The sequence below is a fragment of the Salvia hispanica genome, chromosome 2, assembly GCF_029641045.1.
Source record: "Salvia hispanica isolate PSC_SH4W2 chromosome 2, Shi_PSC_v1, whole genome shotgun sequence".
Classification (NCBI taxonomy): domain Eukaryota; kingdom Viridiplantae; phylum Streptophyta; class Magnoliopsida; order Lamiales; family Lamiaceae; genus Salvia; species Salvia hispanica.
The window spans coordinates 7,155,667-7,176,017 of NC_142693.1; the positions used below are offsets into that span (position 1 = coordinate 7,155,667).

Sequence of the window (20,351 nt, forward strand, 5' to 3'; positions counted from 1 at the left end):
AATTCGCGAAATTTAAATCCAAATAATCAGAGCCAAAGACTGGCTCTGATACCAATTGATGGAACTGGCAGCGGAAGTGGTGTTTTGCATGGATTAACATAATTTAACAATTATTAATCACACCAATAAATCACATAATAATCAGATCCATTTAGCAGATTATTTAGACAAAATCTATTCGCGTAATTTTTACATGTATCATGCTCATAACTTGAATTAATCATGCTTTAAGAATATTGAAACCTAAAACATGCTTTGCTTATAAATGGGATCTTATAAATGGGATCTCTACTTTATCATGGATCTCTACCGCTCTATACAAAGAGAATCATTTGACTTTGCTTATAAATGGGATCCCATATAATAGTTCCAACATTCACAATTTTATGAAACTAAACATAATAACTATGCTAAGAATGAGGGATCCCATATCGTAGTTCCTACACACACAATTTTATGAAAATAAACATAACGCCTATGCTAAAATGAGGTATATGAAAGAGGACATGATTGATCTTGAATGAATTGGTCCTCCTCATCCCATTCCATTTCCAGAATCTACAAAAATAAGATCCCAAAATTAGCAACATGAGATCAGAGATGTATACGATTTCAAAGATTTTTTTCATTATATTTCTCCTTTATTTTAATAATTATATATTAAAATCCTCTTAAAATAAGTCTATTTTATTGAAATGAAGATAATATTTTTTATGCATTTTTTTTTTAAAAAAATTGTTACCATGGCAACGCTGTTGAAGAGCTACAACACACTGCCGGAAACTCCACCATTTTCGCTCTCCTCATCATTTAACCACGCCAGAAACTCCACCATTTCCTCGTTGAATGGAGAGCTCACAATATCCTCCTGAAGGCGTCTCCACACTTTCTTAGGCGCTTGAGGTGGTGATTCTCTCTCTGTCATGATTGTTTGCTTGAGAAGGCTGAGGACGTAAGCCCTTGATATGTAGGGCTCCTCCATGTCATTATTCTCCTCTTTTTTGAGTATGATCTCTTCATTTTGATCTCTCTTGATTACGGATAGCTACATTGACACGAACCAGAAATTAAAATAAGCTAGCAAAAATTTTTTATGTAAAAAAAATAAAATAATAATAATATTATTATTATGAATGAGGGAATGAAACTAACAAAAGGAGGCTTCTCATGTAGAGGCATAGGGGAGAGGACACCATCGATCTTGAAGCATTGGTCCTCGTCATGCCATTCCATTTGTGGACTCTGCAAAATAAGATCCCAAAATTAAAATACACATGAGTGTGAGTGTGTGTGTGTTTTTATAAAATATTTTGTAGTCACAACTACATATATAGAGATATCTGAACCGATATATAAGTTTCACGAGTTAATATATTATCGGATGATTTTGAGATAAATTCCTTACCTTCTCCATCTTTTGAGACTCATTACGCTCGCGAAGCTGGACTAGCCACATGACTTGTAATCGTTGTGCGATCATAAGGTTGCTTCGATTGTCGATGTTCGGGTAGACTTCTCCCTCAGTGGCTCTCGTGAGATTTCTAGCCCTTCTTACAACATCTTCCTCCTATAATAAATAAGTACCAAAATTCTGAGAGAAAATATATACAAGCTTTGTTTATGTAGAAGCTAACCATTTCCAGAAAAATGAAATTAACCAGATGTATATCAAGTATAAAATTACCATTCTATACAAATTTATTAAAAATAATATTATACAAATAAATTAGAAATTCTAGTTAAACCCTAAAATTAAAATGCACATAAGTATATGTGTGTGTGAGAGAGAGAGAGAGAGGCGCTTACATCTTCACTGGAATTGGATGATGCCATTTCCTTGAAGAAAGTGAGCTATTTGAGAGAGAAGAGGCAAAGAAGAATGAAGATAGCAGTTGAGACAGAGAGAGATGAGTGAAATGTGTGTGAGTTGAGAGGCTATTTATAGATAGCATTTGCCAAAAATTAAAATCTTTAATTACGATGGAAAAAGCACCTTCTTTAACAAAATGTCAAACGATTCTATTTACGGAAAAGACAGGGTTCTTATTTATTTCAGATTTTATTATTCGATGAAATGTAACTAATTATGACCTAAAAAGTCAAACGATTCTCTTTACGGAGTACTTTTAAATTTATTATTTGGTGAAAGTGTAATTAAATATGACCAAAATATAAACAAAGCTTTTTTTTTACATGGTGAAACTCTTGTTATGTAGCTTACGATATTTGTCGTATGTAAGTCGTTGCATTGTAGTTATCGCGACGATCTTTGTTGTTAGTTTATGGTTAAAAACAAACCGTTAATCTAACTTTATATTCTTTATTTTGTAAAATAATAATATGTATTTAAATTAAACTACGCTTTTTCATGGCAAAACTCTTATTTTCGTAATTTATAACTATATTTTTCATCTGTCGGTCGTTGATGATCTTTGTCGTTAGTTGATATTTGTCAAATATTCAATAAACACGGGTACCTTTTGAAATTAAATGTGAAATTTAATATTTGGTAATAGAATAATTCTATAACTTGCAAGGATCTTTGTCGTCTTTTGGCCGTTGAACAAAATTGTTTGTGGCAATAATCTTTGTCGTTAGTTGACAATCATATTTATTATTTGTCGATAAAGTTACAATAATCTTTGTCGTTAGTTGGTAGTTAACAATTATTGCCTCAACAATCTTTATTACTTGTCGTTAAAATCAATTTTACATTAAACTTAACAATCTAATATTAAATTGATTTTTTGATGTATAAAGTTAGAATAAACTTGTTTTTTCATGGTAAAACTCATTTATATAACTTTTATTTAGTTGATCAAATATTTCTTTTCTACTCCCTCCGTCCCATGTTAGGAGTCCCAGTTGAGTTCGGCACGAGTTTTAACAATAAAGAAAAATTGGTGAAAAATGATATTGAAATGTGGGCCCTATTTTTTATATTAGTTTTATAATAAAATGTGAGTGGAACGGAGGGAGTATCTAATAAGTTCAGTCATCACAGTTGTAAATGAAAAATCATTTCTAATTAGTTTAGGAGTATCTGAATTGAAATTGGATTAGCGAAAAAAATGAAAACCAAAATAAAATAAACTCAATTGATATATTAACTACTTTTCTTCTTCTAAATTAATGTAAGAATGACTGATTAAATCCGATTCATTTAATTTCTTTTTCCCCATCTAATTTGAAACACCTACTAATGAAATATTTATTTATCACTTTGATAAGGCTAATTTCATGCATCAGTAATGTGCAAAAAAATGTTATAAATTGTTGGGTCTAACACGTTTCCTAAGCCAGGTGTGCGAAGAAAATCGCTAGATCAAGGAAGTAATGAAGGAGATGGTCTAGCGAGAGAAAAGGACGAAATGAGCAGGATTTACAAGGAAAAATTGGCGTGACGGGGGAGTCTACAGCTGAGGGCAACAAAGTCATTATCAATACCTCGCTGGACCCACTAAAGCGCCTATAAATAGAGAGGAGCATGCAGCGTAACGGATATAGTTTTTCACTCTTCTTAGCTCATACATTACACACACTTGGGAAACATTCTGGGGGATAATCGTGATAGGGGGGGTACTTTCTAAAGATCTCGAGTTTGGTAACACCGTCCCAGTGAGGGCGAAGATACATTTGTTTTAATTTCAGCTGTTTTTGCTAGTTTCCACCGTCGAACTTCACTTTTGGGAGTCGACTTTGATGTTGATGATGTTTAACTGCTTATCGCTCATGGATCTAAGTTTAGCTGTTTAATTTCAAGTTACTTTTGCTTAGATCTCTCTACTGTTAGCGTAATTCTTAAATTGCTATGCCGATCTCTGTTTATTTCGTTATTGAGGTGTTTGATGTGGAATTGGGTGATAGATCTGTGGTTGATTGAGTGTTCGGAGCTTAAATTTTTAAATCTGACGTGATGGAGAATTTCTTCTGTTTGGAGTCCGTGTCGGACGCTTGGATCCGGAGTGGATTTAGCGTCTGAAGTTGGTTTTGGCGTGTGAAAGAAACAGTAGTGGATAGACTTGTTTTATTTCCTTTGTTTTCTATTTCCCTTCGTCTAGGTATGCAGATCTGTAAGTTCTTCGTTATTTATGCATAGATTTGATTCCAAGTTAGTAGCTCTGTTTTTGATTTGCTTATGTGTTTTCTCAAGAAGTTTTATGCGAATTTGGTTGTAGAAGACGATGTCACTGTCAGTTAGTACTAGAGTTAGTTATTCTGCCACTTTCCAGTCGTACTCTGCTTTTTCTTAGATGTGGTCCCATCGTAGAATTATTTCCTAGGTCTAGCTGTTAGGTTAAGTTTCTTTCTAATATTCCCAAGTCAAGTTAATTTTAATTTTTCCTCAACCCAAGAAAATGTGTGGCAGCAGCCAACACCAAAAATACTCCCAAATCCTTGATTACGATTCTTACGCATCCTTCTCTGTGGGATCGATCCCTACTTCCCTATACTAGGTTTAGTAAAGTGGTTGAGGGTTTTTGAAGCGGGGAAGTACTTGTGTGTCCGACGACCGGGATTCCGCACAACCTATGAGTTCCTAGACCAAGTGATCTAGTGGACTTGCTGGATCTGGGGAACCTGCCTTATTTGAATATCGCAACACTGCACACACACCACACTTGTACTGTCACATCCACACGTAGCTTCAAGTGGCGCCGTTGCCGGGGATGGATGGCGTTTGTTGTTATTAAGGATTTGTTGTAAATATTCTAATTTTTTGTTATTTTCTTTCTCCCTGACAGTTTATGAAAGCGGGCTTTCAATCTGGAAGGTGGGCAAGTTCATCTGGAGCAGGGAGTGGCCAGTACGAGTGGCGAATCAAGCAATCTACATTTACCATCACTACTAGATCAGGATTGAGAACGGAAGATCCATTCCCGTTCGAGTCAGAAAGTTAAAAGGAGTGGAATTCATCGACAGAGGAGAATCCAGGGACATCAACAGAACCAGAGCAATCTGAGACCGAGGAGGAGAAGGACCCACATATGGCTCATCTACTAGACCCCGATCCGGAAATAGGGTCGCTCACCGCACATCTTGACGGTGAACCCGCTCATGCTATAGTTTCGAATCCACGACGGAGGTCGATCGACATCAAAACAAATGTGCTTGGAGTTCTACCTACTTTCTCTGGGCGTAGGAATGAATGCCCTTATGAATTTCTGAACGAGTTCAGTAAACTATGCAGCATTCAGAAGCGACCCAACGAGGCAACAGAAGAGGACTACTGTCTTCGAGCAATTCCGTTTGCTCTCAAAGGGGAGGCGAACACTTGGCTGCTGAGGCTTCCACCGGACTCGATCAACACGTGGAAGGATTTTAAACTGGAATTTTTGGATTACTTTTTTCCTTCTAATAAGACGAATGCCTTGAAGAAGGAGATTCAGGAGTGCAAACAAGAATACGATGAGTGCCTAAGTTCTTATTGGTCCCGCTTCAAGGGGCTGCTGGATGCTTGTCCAAACCACAGGATGATAGAAGCGGAGACTTACTATTTGTTCTATGAAGGTGCAAACCCTGAATCAAAGGACTTGATAACTCCTCGAGCGGGGGAAATTTTACTAAGAACAAAGCAAGTGAAGCCAGGGAAACGCTGGGGAGATTGATTGAGGCAAAGAAGGCCTATGATAACCCGCGAAGCATATTGAGGAGAGGATCAGCTAATGCAGTGATGGATCAAGAAGACAAGAAGGTGGAAGATAGGATCGATAAACTGGAAAAGGCCTTGCTAAGTGCGATCGAGAAATGCAATCCGCATGCCCCTTTGGAAAATGAGAAATCCCTTGGTCAAGAGGAAAGGCAACTGCAACCATACTACAGCCAACCCTACGAAGGAGAGTGCCACGCTCAAGCAAGTTCGATGGGAAGTTGGAATCCCGATGGAAGTTGGAATCAAGGGAGACAGAGGGACGCTCCATGGAGGACTCACCCAAACTTCAGATGGACTGACCATGATCAAAGCCAGCCACCTCCCTTGCAGCTCACGAATTTTGCACACCCTCCGGAGAGGCAGTCCAATTGGCCACGGAAGGGACAAGAAGGACAATTGCAGCTGGGATACAGGAATCAGGATCAAGCTAATTGGGGAAACAAAAATCAAAACAACCCAGGAAACTCCTATGTGCCACCTCACCAAAGGAATAACCAAGGCAATTTTCAGAATTCCCAACAGAACCATCAAGGGAATCAAGGGTCGAGTAACCAATACAACAATCATCAAGAAAATTTTCGACAGAACCAAGGTCAAGGACAAAATTTTGGTCAATCCAACTTCAGACCACAACGGAGTTTGGATGACATGGTCCATGATTTGGTAAATTCACAGCAGTTCATGCAAGGTAACCTACATTCCAATAATGACATGGTGCACAAGTTACAAGATGCTCAGTCAGAGCAAAAAGCCGCCATGGACATGATGGCAAAACAACTTTCCCAGATCGCAGTATCTTTGAATGAGATGCGAGGGAATGAAGGTAAACTTCCTGCTACCGTCAAACCGCCAGATCGGGCAAATATTAGTCAAATTACTTTGAGATCTGGGCGGGGTTATGAAGGGCCAACGTTGGGAGCCGATGAGGAAGCGCCTATGCAAGCCAAAGAAGGGAAACAAAGTCAGAAACAGCATGAAGGAGACGCTGAACCAAGGGAGATCATTGTTCAGAGAGACCCCCAGAAGGAAGATTTAGGGGGATCTCTACCTCGACCAAGGGACCCATTCTTCCTAGACCCCGAACCTGAGGAAGTAAGTAAGGAAGGAAACAAGGGAGTTGATGAAACCCAGGCTGGGACGTCCACAAATGCACTAAAGCGAGCAAAACCATTTCCATATCGTGGGGAGGCGAAGAAGAAAAAGGATGATACAGAGGATCTCATGGAGATTTTCAGCAAGTTGGAAATCAACTTGCATTCTTGCAAGCCTTGAAAATGCCCACCTTCAGTAAGTTCATCAAGGAGTTTATTGCAGGGAAAACCAAACTAGATGGGAAGATTGTGATTGGAGAAACTGTGTCTGCTGTGATACAAAAAAAAAGGATGCCCTCAAAATGCACAGACCCAGGTATGTTTACATTACCCATTTCTTTAGGGGATATCAAGGTTGAGCATGCCATGTGTGATCTAGGGGCGTCAATAAATGTTTTGCCTCTTTCAATCTATAAAAGGTTAACTGGGGTAAGAATGGTTGATACCAAAGTAGTAATCCAGCTAGCAGATAGAACTTGCATTTGCCCTGAAGGAGTGTTGGAAAATATTATAGTCAGGGTGCATGAGTTTCTATATCCTGCTGATTTTTACGTGATCAAGATGAATGATAATGAGTCTGCTGAGTCCAGTGGGGTACGTTTGGGGAGGCCATTTTTGCGTACGGCTAAGACCATTATCGATGTGTTTGATGGAACAATTTGCTTGGACTATAATGGGGAAAAATACACCTTTAGCATAGATGAGGGGATGAAAAGTCCTTCGGATGTTGAGAATATCTATGCTATTGATGTTATTAACCCTTTAGTCCAAGAATATCTTGAGACAGAATTGATACAAGAACAGATTGATAACTCGGAGTTGAGCCATTCGATTGATAAAGAAGTTGTGGGATGGTGTGCAGCAGTGAACACAGAGGAATTGACAGATGAAGAGCTCATGGAGGCCATAATGGAATTCTGCAGGAACCCGGAATCAGCTAGGTCCAAGGGATCGGCTTATGTGGCCAGTTTGGAAAAATCCCCTGGGTTAGGGAAAGAGACTTCACCAGAAAATTCAGAAAAAAATCCCTTGCCCCAGGAGACAAATGGAACGAAAAAAGAGCTGAAAACACTCCCACCAGGCCTTAAGTACGCTTACTTGGAGAAGGACGAGACATTTCCAATAATAGTCAACAGCAACTTGACCAAGGAACAGGAGAAGGAGTTGTTAGAGGTCATTAAAAGGAACAAGAAGGCAATAGGATGGACTCTCTCAGATTTGGTGGGAATAAGTCCAGATCTTTGCATGCACCACATCCGTCTGGAAGAAAGTGCAAAGGCTCATCGAGATGCACAACGGAAGCTGAACCCAAACATGCGAGAGGAAGTCTTGAAGGAGGTATTGAAGTTGCTTGCTCTAGGAATCATTTATTCCATTCCTGACAGTGAGTGGGTCAGTCCTGTTCATATGGTGCCAAAGAAGTCTGGGATACAAGTTGTCAAAAATGAGAAGAATGAATTGGTACCCACCAGATTAGTGACAGGGTGGAGGATGTGCATCGACTACAGGAAGTTGAATGAAGCCACAAAGAAGGATCATTTTCCTTTGCCTTTCATTGATCAGATGCTGGAAAGATTGGCAGGCAAACATTATTTTTGTTTCCTTGACGGATACAGCGGATATTTCCAAATCTACGTTAATCCGGAGGATCAAGAGAAGACCACTTTTACGTGCCCTTTTGGTACATATGCATACCGAAGAATGCCGTTTGGATTGTGTAATGCACCGGGGACTTTTCAACGATGTATGATGAGCATTTTTTCGGATCTGTTGGAAGTATGCATTGAGATATTCATGGACGATTTCACCGTCTATGGGAACTCATTTGATGCTTGTTTAGCCAGCCTAGATCTAGTGTTGCAGAGATGTCAGGAAAAGCATTTAGTGTTGAACTTCGAGAAGTGCCACTTCATGGTAACTGAAGGCATTGTCCTAGGTCACGTGGTTTCTGAGAGGGGTATCCAGGTAGACAAGGCGAAGGTGGATGTGATATCAAAATTACCATACCCTACGAATCAAAAAGAGGTGAGAGGTTTCCTAGGCCATGCAGGGTTCTATAGGAGGTTCATAAGGGATTTTGCAAAAATCACGCAACCACTCACTCGGTTGTTACAAAATGATGTTGAATTCGTCTTTGACGAAGGATGTGAGAGGGCATTCCAGCTGCTTAAGGACAGGTTAGTATCAGCACCAATAATCAGGGCACCAGACTGGAATCATCCTTTCGAGATAATGTGTGATGCGAGCGATTTCGCTGTGGGAGCTGTCTTAGGACAAAAAATTGATGGAAAAAGCTATGTGATCTTCTATGCTTCCAAAACACTAAATCAAGCTCAGAAGAATTATGACACCACGGAGAAGGAAATGTTAGCCATCGTGTATGCCTTTGAAAAATTCCGACCCTACCTTCTTGGGTCAAGGGTTATAGTCTTCACGGATCACGCAGCAATAAAATACTTACTGGCTAAGAAGGAGTCGAAGCCAAGGTTAATCCGTTGGGTGTTACTTCTACAAGAATTCGATTGGGAAGTACGAGATAAAAGAGGAACGGAGAATAGGGTAGCAGATCATTTGAGCATAATCTTCCAAGGAGAGACAGAAGAGGCTATACTCGACGCCTTTCCCGAGGAACATTTGTACCTTTTGGAGAAATTTCCTAGACCACCTAACTGGGAAGCAGTTTTGGCTCTGACCGGTCTAGGGGAATCAGATAAGGGAAGCGCACGCTGAATGCAGAACCATGGTTTGCTGATCTAGCCAATTACTTGGTCACAGGAGAGATGCCGGTTTCAGAAGAAGTTTCCCGGGCCCAGAGGATGAAGATTAGAAGCGAATCCAAATTTTACTTTTGGGATGATCCTTACCTGTGGAAGATGTGCTCAGATCAAGTGATTAGGCGCTGCATTCCCGAATGGGAACAAAGGGATGTATTAAATCATTGCCACGCGTTAGCATGTGGAGGCCACTTTGGGCCAAGGAAAACAGCGAGGAAGGTTCTAGACAGCGGATTTTATTGGCCAACATTGAATAAGGATGCTTTCGAATTCTGCCAGTGTTGTGAGAGATGCCAACAGACAGGGGGAATTTCAAGGAGAGATGAGATGTCTCTGATCCCAGTGATCGTGTGCGAAATTTTTGATGTATGGGGAATGGACTTTATGGGACCGTTTCCGTCATCATGTGGGAATACCTACATATTGGTTGCAGTGGATTATGTATCTAAGTGGATAGAAGCCAAGGCCACCACAACTTGCGAATCAAAGGAGGTGGCGAAATTTCTCAAGGATAACATTTTCAACAGATACGGGGTTCCTAGAGCAATCATTTCAGACCAAGGAACACATTTCTGTAATCGCACAATCGAGGCTTTGATGAAGAAATATGATGTACACCATCGAGTGTCAACTCCTTACCATCCTCAGTCTAATGGCCAGGCAGAGATTTCTAATCGCGAGATCAAGGCGATATTGGAGAAAACAGTTAATCCGTCAAGGAAAGACTGGAGCAAAAGACTCGAGGACGCATTGTGGGCCTACAGAACTGCCTTTAAAACACCTATTGGAATGTCACCCTACAGACTTGTGTTTGGCAAGATGTGTCACTTGCCTGTAGAAATTGAACACAAGGTATACTGGGCAGTGAAGGAAATGAACATGAAGCCGATAGCATGCGAAGAAGAGAGGAAGTTGCAATTGCAAGAGTTGGAGGAACTTCGGCTGGAGTCGTTTGAATCTGCCATGTGGTACAAAGAAAGAACGAAATTATGGCACGATAAAAACCTTCGGGTCAAGGAACTTCATGTGGGACAGAAAGTGCTCCTTTTTCAGTCTCGGCTTAAGCTCATGCCAGGGAAACTGAAGTCTAAATGGATTGGCCCATACACCATCGTTGGCATCCGAGCAAATGGAGCAGTAGAGATCCAGGGAAGTGCTCCAAACTCTGTTCCTTTCCTTGTAAATGGTCATAGAGTGAAAGTCTATAGGGATAATTCTGAGTTGTGTGTTGTGGACGAGATTCCACTACACACACTCCCTATTATTGCCTAAAAAGGACGAGGGTAATTTCCGATGATATTCCTGGGTCAAGGGGTAAGTTAATAATTTTGGAAATTCACAACTGACCCAGGGAATCTCGGAAATACAACATGTAAATAGTTTAATCATTCTCTAAAAAAAAAAAAAAAAAAAAAAAAAAAAAGTGAAAAAAAAATGTGTATTTATGTGTACATAATTTCGAAGCACCAGACTCCTAGGGGAGCTCGTATTGTATGTCCTAACCTAGACCCAGGGGTCTGAAATCTTCAAATTTTATTTTGTAGGGCATGGTCGAGGGGATTCGCCAGGAGAGACCCTGAAGGAAGGAGTCAAGGAGGGAAAGGATATTTTGAATTTCAAATTCTGGCCGATAATTATGGGAGATGCACGGTTGCTTACATCACGCCTGCAACCGCACCATCTTTTCACCAGAAAAGGCAACCGTCGTCCTTCTCTCTCCATCATTCCTCATTAGACAAAAAAATTGAGTTTGCTCTTCCTTCTCTCTTCATTCACTTCTCTCTCTAAAAGACGGACGAAACCCTAACAACAAAATTGCCCAGTTCTTTTCGTTTTCTTCTTCAGATCTAAACCGATGGATTCTACCAAGGGAACTGAGTATGACCCCACTTTATTGGCCGAATTGACACAGAAGGTGGGAAGCATAGAGAAAGCGAAGGAGGTGTACGCCCTATTCGCCGCCAGTCTGATGTCGTCTGCGCCGACTGTACCGTCACTGCCAATTCCGGCGGATTCGGCCGCGACACCGGCAAGTCTCTCTGAAACAAAATCGCAAGTCGCGGAACCGCCGCATGCAAAGTCCGTTTCGCAAGTAGCGGAGAAAGAGGAGGTTTTACACAGGCAATCGGAGGACGGTGAACAGACGCATGACGAGACCTTGAAGGAAACAGAAGGTAAGGTACCGGAGAACCCTAATTTTGAGGGTAGGGAAATGTATGAGGGGGAAACCCCTGTTGCTGATAAAATTCTTGAGGGGGAAACCCCTATTGCTGTTGAAATATATGAGGGGGAAGCCCCTATTGTGTTTGAAGTTCGTAAGGGGAAAACCCCGGTTTCTGTTGATATTGCTGAGGGTGAGACCCCTGTGTTTGAGAAGGCTGCTGAGGGGGAGACCCCTATGTTTGAAACAATTACTGAGGGGGAAACCCCTACTTTGGAGAGAATCGCTGAGGGGGAAACCCCTATTCCAAGAGATGTCAGGGGGGAGAACCCCATCTATATCGAGGGGGCAACCCCAATGTTGATTGGAGAGGGGGAAACCCCAGAAAACCTGTTGGCGGAGTCGGATCTACATTCGACGGAGGTACCGGAGCCCGAGGAAGGGCTGAAATTGATCGTGGACCTGGTTGATGACCAGGAAACAAGTGAGCCCAAGATTGATGAAAGGGCCGAAAGGAGGCGCACCAGGAGAAGCCTCCTTGACGAAGTTGATGACTTCATACCTGAAGCGACAGAGACAGAGGCGCGCTTGGCCAAGGAGAGAGCAAGAAAAGGAAAGGCGCCGACGACTGCATCTACCCGGTCAAGGAAAGCTCCCTCCGTCCATGAGGTCGAGGAGACCCTTTCCCCTGAGACCGAGGAAACCCTTGTCGACGAGCACGAGGAGCCCATCCTTGAGCCAAGCTATAACTCTGAGGAGGTTGAGGAAGAGCCAATTCCCGGACGCCCCGTGATTTGGCTGACCAAGAGCTTGCTGGAGGAAATGAGACAGTTTGACGACCAGAAAAGAATCGCAGTGTACAAGGAACGATGCAGCGCAGGAAAAATGGCCAAGTCAGGAAAACAGTATAGCAAGAGGGAGCTCAAGATGATTGCATGTGACAAAGAATTTCGCGCCTATATCCAGGCAATAGGGTTTGAGTGGCTGTTGCAGCACAGCCAAGAGAGGGTACCAGTGGATCTGGCAAGGGAGTTTTTCTCCACTTTTCGTTTGAAGAATACCTCAGACCTGGACGCGGATTCCATCACATTCAGACTCTTCAATCAGGAACACGAGTTGAGCATTAGGGAGTGGTCCCTACGGATGGGGTTATTCATTAAGGAAGAAGATGAAGAGGGGGCTTGGAACGACAGGATGGTGGGGATGCCAAAGAACACACCTGGGTTCAAAGTACAGACAGCATGGGAACTGGTCACGCACTCTAAATCAGGGGCGTTCAAATCCAGCTACTCCAAGGCCTCCCACATCGAAGATCGGATCCTCCGTTTTGCTCAAACATTTATCAGTTACAATTTGATGGGCAGTGCGAATTCAGCCCTCACTACTACCGATCTCTACTTCACTTGGTGCATGGCAGAGGGTGTTAAGGTGCACCTCGGATATTGGATGGCTCAGGCGTGCCACCAGATGACGAGCAACCCAGGACGTCATATGTACACCTGCCACCTCATTGGCGCTTACCTCCAGAGGAATATAGAAACGAGAATTGCCAAGGCTGCTCCACTTGTAGTCATGTGCGAACCCCCAGAGGTGTTCAGTGTTGATTATTTCTTCAACAATGGGTTGCTGCAGACTCAAGGCACCAAAACTCTCTTCTATTCTTTAGGAGACAAGGTGAAGGCGGAGCCGGAGGAAGCAGAAGAGGCCATACCAAGTGAAGAGATCGAGGAGCTGCGGAAGGAAGTCCAGGACATGAAAAAGGAGATGCAGATAATGCGGAAGGATATGATGAAGGAACTCGGTGGGATAAGGAACGAATTGATGGGGAATCGGGAGGCAGTGCAGACCCTGAGGGGAAATATTGCTGATTTGGCAGTGAAATGTGCCAAACAGAATGATAGGATGACGGAAGCGGTGGAGCTTTCAATGAAAATGTTGAAGTGGATGCAAGACGCTCCCCTTGACCCAGTTGAGGACAACTCCTGGGTCCAGCAGTGAAGTCAGGCAGACCACCCATAGCAGTCCCTCCGTCAAGCGACCACAGCAGTCGCTTCAGATGATCTCCCCGACCATTCCCGTGCAAATTCCAGCCCCACCAAAATCAAAATCGATCGTGAGAAAGTCAGTACTGGAAATCCCAGAGCAGAAGGAAGAAGAGCTGGAGCAGCCAGCTAGGAAGAAGGTGAAAGTAACCCGCCCCGGAGTCCCACCCCAGTCTGGCTCCCGAGGGAGCCAGCCCCAGAAATGATCGAACATCTCTTGACCAAGTAACTTTTATTTTTCGTTCTTTTCATTTTTTTATTGTCCACCTGTTATATATATGTTTAACATTTATTATATCTTCTCCCACTTAGCCCACTGCGTGGTCTAAGTGTGAGAAGTTCGTGTTTTCTGTTGTTTTATTTATTTTTTTTATGTTTTTCTGTGTCTTTCTCCCACTTAGCCCATTGCTTGGTCTAAGTGTGAGAAGTTTTATGATTTTAGTTTTGCATTGATCTCTCTGTTCCCCCCTTCACGACGATGGCTTAGGGACAAGCTTGAGTGATGTGGGAGGGGAAGAGGAGTCAATGCATTACCCGTTTTACATGTTAAGAGTTTGTTAGTTTTAAGTTTTGTCACATGAGCCAGTGAATTTAATACGGCATGATTCCCTTAGTGAAAGTAATTGAAGATAGGAGGCATTTCAACTTAGAAGCTTTTTCCTTAAATGAGCCTAGTTAATTTGAATGAAGCAAGAATGACGGAGAATGCCTCTACTTACTTAGTTGTGAAGCCCTACTATATAGTGAGTTATAAACCTCAGATAACTTTGAGCTAACAAATGTTTAAGGGCCACCACTGAATGCTTAGGGAAGAAGAGCTATGAAGGAGAAAGAAAAAAAGGGGGAATTGGGTTATGAAGGCATAAGCTGGACGAAGTCCAGGGTAAGGCGGTATAAGCTAGACGAAGTCCAGGAGAAAAAAATGGAGGAACAAGCTGGACAAAGTCCAGATAAAAAAAAAGAGAGAAGAAAAGAAAAAAAAAAGAGGAGGAATAAGCTGGACGAAGTCCAGAGGGGGGAATGGTCTAAAACGGGAATAATGATAGCCTGCGCCAGAAAGGAGATAACTCTCATAACCCAACGCTTCAGTGGTGTAGCATTAACTTAAGAGAGAATCGATCCTAACATCCCTGGTGAGGAATGAGTGATCGAGTGAACCTAACAATTGGGTAAGTAGAGAGCTATCTTGACAAACTGACAGATTGGCTAGGCAAAGGAAGGGAAAGGGCCTATTTGGAGGAGTGCAAACTATTGGAATGACCTTAATCTTGTGGGGACAGATGCCTAAAATTGAAACTAGCTCATGTATATATGTGTTTTGCGTGTTTGTGTGATTTTCTTATATTTCTTAGTTTTTCTTGAGTCTAGGTCTAGAGTCGGTCAAGAGATAACCTCGCTTGAAATTTGCCTTATTCCTTTTCTTTTCTTGTCTTTATACTTGAGGACAAGTATGGTTTAAGTGTGAGCAGTTTGATAAGGCTAATTTCATGCATCGGTAATGTGCAAAAAAATGTTATAAATTGCTGGGTCTAACACGTTTCCTAAGCCAGGTGTGTGAAGAAAATCGCTAGATCAAGGAAGTAATGAAGGAGATGGTCTAGCGAGAGAAAAGGACGAAATGAGCAGGATTTACAAGGAAAAATTGGCGTGACGGGGGAGTCTACAGCTGAGGGCAACAAAGTCATTATCAATACCTCGCTGGACCCACTAAAGCGCCTATAAATAGAGAGGAGCACGCAGCGTAATGGATATAGTTTTTCACTCTTCTTAGCTCATACATTTTACACACACTTGGGAAACATTCTGGGGGATAATCGTGATAGGGGGGGTACTTTCTAAAGATCTCGAGTTTGGTAACACCGTCCCAGTGAGGGCGAAGATACATTTGTTTTAATTTCAGCTGTTTTTGCTAGTTTCCACCGTCGAACTTCACTTTTGGGAGTCGACTTTGATGTTGATGATGTTTAACTGCTTATTGCTCATGGATCTGAGTTTAGCTGTTTAATTTCAAGTTACTTTTGCTTAGATCTCTCTACTGTTAGCGTAATTCTTAAATTGCTATGTCGATCTCTGTTTATTTCGTTATTGAGGTGTTTGATGTGGAATTGGGTGATAGATCTGTGGTTGATTGAGTGTTCGGAGCTTAAATTTGTAAATCTGACGTGATGGAGAATTTCTTCTGTTTGGAGTCCGTGTCGGACGCTTGGATCCGGAGTGGATTTAGCGTCTGAAGTTGGTTTTGGCGTGTGAAAGAAACAGTGGTGGATAGACTTGTTTTATTTCCTTTGTTTTCTATTTCCCTTCGTCTAGGTATGCAGATCTGTAAGTTCTTCGTTATTTATGCATAGATTTGATTCCAAGTTAGTAGCTCTGTTTTTTATTTGCTTATGTGTTTTCTCAAGAAGTTTTATGCGAATTTGGTTGTAGAAGACGATGTCACTGTCAGTTAGTACTAGAGTTAGTTATTCTGCCACTTTCCAGTCGTACTCTGCTTTTACTTAGATGTGGTCCCATCGTAGAATTATTTCCTAGGTCTAGCTGTTAGGTTAAGTTTCTTTCTAATATTCCCAAGTCAAGTTAATTTTAATTTTTCCTCAACCCAAGAAAATGCGTGGCAGCAGCCAACACCAAAAATACTTCCAAATCCTTGATTACGATTCTTACGCATCCTTCTCTGTGGGATCGATCCCTACTTCCCTATACTAGGTTTAGTAAAGTGGTTGAAGGTTTTTGAAGCGGGGAAGTACTTGTGTATCCGACGACCGGGATTCCGCACAACCTACGAGTTCCTAGACCAAGTGATCTAGTGGACTTGCTGGATCTGGGGAACCTGCCTTATTTGAATATCGCAACACTTGGCACACACACCACACTTGTACTGTCACATCCACACGTAGCTTCACACTTCCTTAATATTTCCTTTCATATTAATATGTAAAGAGTCATATTTTCATTCTTCACTTAACGATTCCATATATGATATATTCATTCAAAAATGTTATAATATTTTAGTATATATGAATCAGCCTTCCCTATGTAGAATGATCCTTTTCTTATATCATATGTAGATTAACCACAAATTACGTATAACTGAAAAAATCCCAAAAATAAATTGATTGTAACTATAAGTTGGTGTAAAAATAAATTGGTTGTAACCATAAGTTGGTGTATAATTAAGTGGGAGAAAGAGTCAACCAAAATAAAAAATGGTATAAAAAATGATGAGGAAGAAAGACCCCCAATTCAAAAACAAAAATGGCACGAAACATTAAATTATTGTTACAACTTTGTTCTATTTATGATATAAGGAAGAAAAAAGTCAAAATCCCAAAACAAAAATAACATGAAAAATTGAATACAGTTACAACTTTTTGCAATTAATGATATGAGGAAGAAAAGAACCAAAATCCCAAGAAAAAATGACATGAATAATTACACTACAGTTACAACTTTTTGAAATAAATGACATGAGTTTTATGAAAGGAAATTTTGTGAAAATTATGAGAATACAATATAAACAATATTCTTTTATGAAAAAATATTATATATTATCTAAAGAGTCGTGTAGCCGTATATATATTTTAGAACTATGCTTTAAGTATATATTTTATTTAATTTCAAGAAAATTATAATATATATTGAAATAAAAGTTCTTCCATAACTAACATTACATAAATAACATTAGATAATTAAAAATTAAGGTTATGAAAGAAAAATAAAGAAAACAATAACAGATAAAAATTAGGAAAGAAAACAAAAAGGAAATAAATCAAAATAAGAAAAAGTAAAGAGAACAAAAGGTGGGTTTTATCGAAAAAGTAAGAGATTGAAAAAAGAAAATTAGTACTATAATTAAAGTCGTTGAATCTTTTCAAATTGTTATGGTTTTTACATCCAAAGTACAGATTATTTCTCATAATCTTTATTAATCTAGCATACTCATCACACATTTTATTATTAACAAAATATTATTCAAGTTATAAAGAATCAAAACATATTTATCTCCTCAAAATTTCTCTTCTCACACTCATATCATTAACTGCAAAAAGTTATAACTGTAATTATTTTTTCATGTCATTTTTATTTTGGGATTTAGGCTTTTTTCTTCCTCATATTGTTAATTGCAAAAAGTTATAACTATAATTTAATTTTTCATGCTATTCTTATTTTGGGATTTTAGCCTTTCTCTTTCTCATACATTAATTGCATAAAGTTATAATTAATAATTTAATTATTTATGCTATTTATTTTTGGATTTTGGCTCTTTTCTTTCTTATATCATTAATTGCAAAATGTTGTAATTTTAATTTAATTTTTCTTGTCATTTTTATTTTGAGATTTTGGCTTCAAATCATTAATTGCTTTGGTAAACGTAATTTAACTATTCTTGCCATTTTGGATTTTGTCATCATACCATTAATTGTAAAAATTTGTAAATCTAATTTAATTTTTCATTCCATTATTATTTTGGGATTTTGACAATTTCTTCCTCTTAATTGTCCATCAACCTTTGTACGAGTATATCTACACATGAGATAAGAACAATTTCATTCTTCATAGAGAAATTAATGTAGATAAAAGTGTTCTTTTTTTACATAATAAGTCATAACTCTAGATAGTAGTATACTTTCATAAAAAATATATTTTATATTGTATTCTCACAATTTTAGCAAAATATCCTCTCTCACACTCATATTATTAATTGCAAAAAACTTGTAGTTATGTAATTAAAATTTTCATGTAATTTTTATTTTGAGATTTTTGGCTCTTTCTTTTAATACATGAGATAAATAATGAACTAACTACATTCTATCTCCACAATTTGAAGTTTCACTTTAGCTAAATCTGAATTATAACAAATATAAAGAAAAATGGATAAAAAAGATTAGTGCAACGACCAACAAACGACAAAGATAATTGTAAGTTGCAGAATAAGAGTTCCGTGTTAATTATAAATCGGAATTATTCTTTCACCAAATATTCGATTTAACATTAAATTTGAAAAAGCACGCATATCAATCAATATTATGCAACAGTAAACGAACAAAAAAGATCGTTGTTGAACGGCCAACTGGTCGTTGTGACAATTATTGTTCGAAGTTCAATTAACGACAAAGATCATCATGACATTTATTATTCAACGACAAATCCTAAATCAACTATCAACTCATGACAAAAACTGTTTTTACAGTTATTGTTCAACGGTCAACTAGCAAAAAAGATTAAATTATTTTAACAAATAATAAATTAAATTAGTCAATAATAAATACCACTGTTAACTAACGACAAAGATAGTTGTCCTAGTTTTTAGTTACCATTCAACGAGCAACGAAAGACAAAAATCGTTTTAACAATTATTGTTCAACGGCCAACAGATCGTTCTGACAGTTATTGTTCAATAACATTAATTTTCAAAATTAAATCAGATTCATTCTTTTACCAAACAATGAATATAAAATTAAATTAACTAATAGTCCATAACGATAAACTAACGACAAATATCATCGTGACAATATCCTCCGCTCAACGACCAACATACGACAAAGATAGTTGTAATTAGTCACTCAATATAAGAAAAACTCAAAAAAGGTTAGTTCAAATATAGGTTCGTTGTAATTAGTCACTTAATAAGATTTCAGCATTAAATGAAACAAGCTTGGTTCAAAATTCAGGTCCTAATTAATTACACTCTCACCAAATAATAAGTTTAAAATTAAATTTTTAAAATCTGGGATGAAAAATAAAATCTGTCTCTCTCTATATATAATAGAGAATCATTTGACTTTGTGTCTAAGGATTGGTTTTATCATCTCAACATGCAATCCATGGTTGAAATACCAAGAAAAAAAGCTGCTCATCTGTCCCACAAAAGATGTCACATTTTTTTTTTTTGGAAAAAGTTCTCTCTCACGTGAATATAAAAATTACATTTTCTCTCTCCATTTAACACACAAAACAAAACCTCCTAAAATCTCGTGCCGTTCCACAAGTGTGACATCTTTTGTGGGACGGAGGGAGTACTATTTTTAACACCTTATTTTGAGTACTGCAAAAAAAATTCTTAGGCAAAAATGTTCAACATTTCACTCATCTCTCTCACTCTCACTCTCACTCTCTCTCAACACTTAGTTTCAGTCTCCTTAGCTTCATTCTCTCAGATCAATTTCTTCAAGAATGTACCTCTCTCTCTCTCTCATGATGTTTATGTTCGGATCTGATTTTGCAGATTCAAGAATTTGAATGGAAATGGGATGAACGGTACCAATGCTTTAGGGCCAATGGTGTCCTCTTCCCGATGCCTCTAAATCAAAGGCTTCCATTTGTTAGTTTAATTCACTCATTATTAGCTTATTTATAATATTTATTTTCATGGTTATAACGTCGAAAAGGCGAAGGTCTCTGTAAGCAGAGAGATCTAGAAATCGATCAAAGACATGAGATTCGATGTGTTCGAAGTTTTGTGTCTCATTTTCAGTTCCTAGATTCTTTGGGATTTTTAATTTCTTGTGTGTTGGTTTAAATTTTAGGGTTTCACTAGGAATTTTTATGTATTTATTTTTTTCAGTTATTAATTCATGTATGATTAATTAATCCTAAGTTAGTATATACATTCTTATCTTGTTATTTTTA

The 20,351-nt window shown here is 39.1% G+C and overlaps 1 protein-coding gene across 1 annotated transcript; it reads right to left on the reverse strand.

Moving 5' to 3' along the window:
• Positions 1-310: 310 nt before the first annotated feature.
• On the reverse strand, positions 311-1,895 carry LOC125208455 (uncharacterized). The gene is made up of 5 exons (XM_048108080.1): positions 1,807-1,895; positions 1,406-1,567; positions 1,153-1,242; positions 743-1,045; positions 311-558 (listed from the first exon to the last, which is right to left on the reverse strand). The coding sequence occupies exons 1-4, from the start codon at positions 1,831-1,833 to the stop codon at positions 764-766; spliced, it is 561 nt and encodes a 186-aa protein (XP_047964037.1). The 5' UTR covers positions 1,834-1,895; the 3' UTR covers positions 311-558; positions 743-763.
• Between the last annotated feature and the right edge of the window lie 18,456 nt (positions 1,896-20,351).

Excerpts from the sequence above, each read along its gene's own strand:
- LOC125208455 (XM_048108080.1), bottom strand. The coding sequence starts at position 1,833 with ATGGCATCATCCAATTCCAGTGAAGAT. Across the intron at positions 1,568-1,806 it reads CATCCAATTCCAGTGAAGAT|GAGGAAGATGTTGTAAGAAG; the intron begins GTAAGCGCCTCT and ends TATTTATTATAG. Across the intron at positions 1,046-1,152 it reads TACATGAGAAGCCTCCTTTT|CTATCCGTAATCAAGAGAGA; the intron begins GTTAGTTTCATT and ends GTGTCAATGTAG.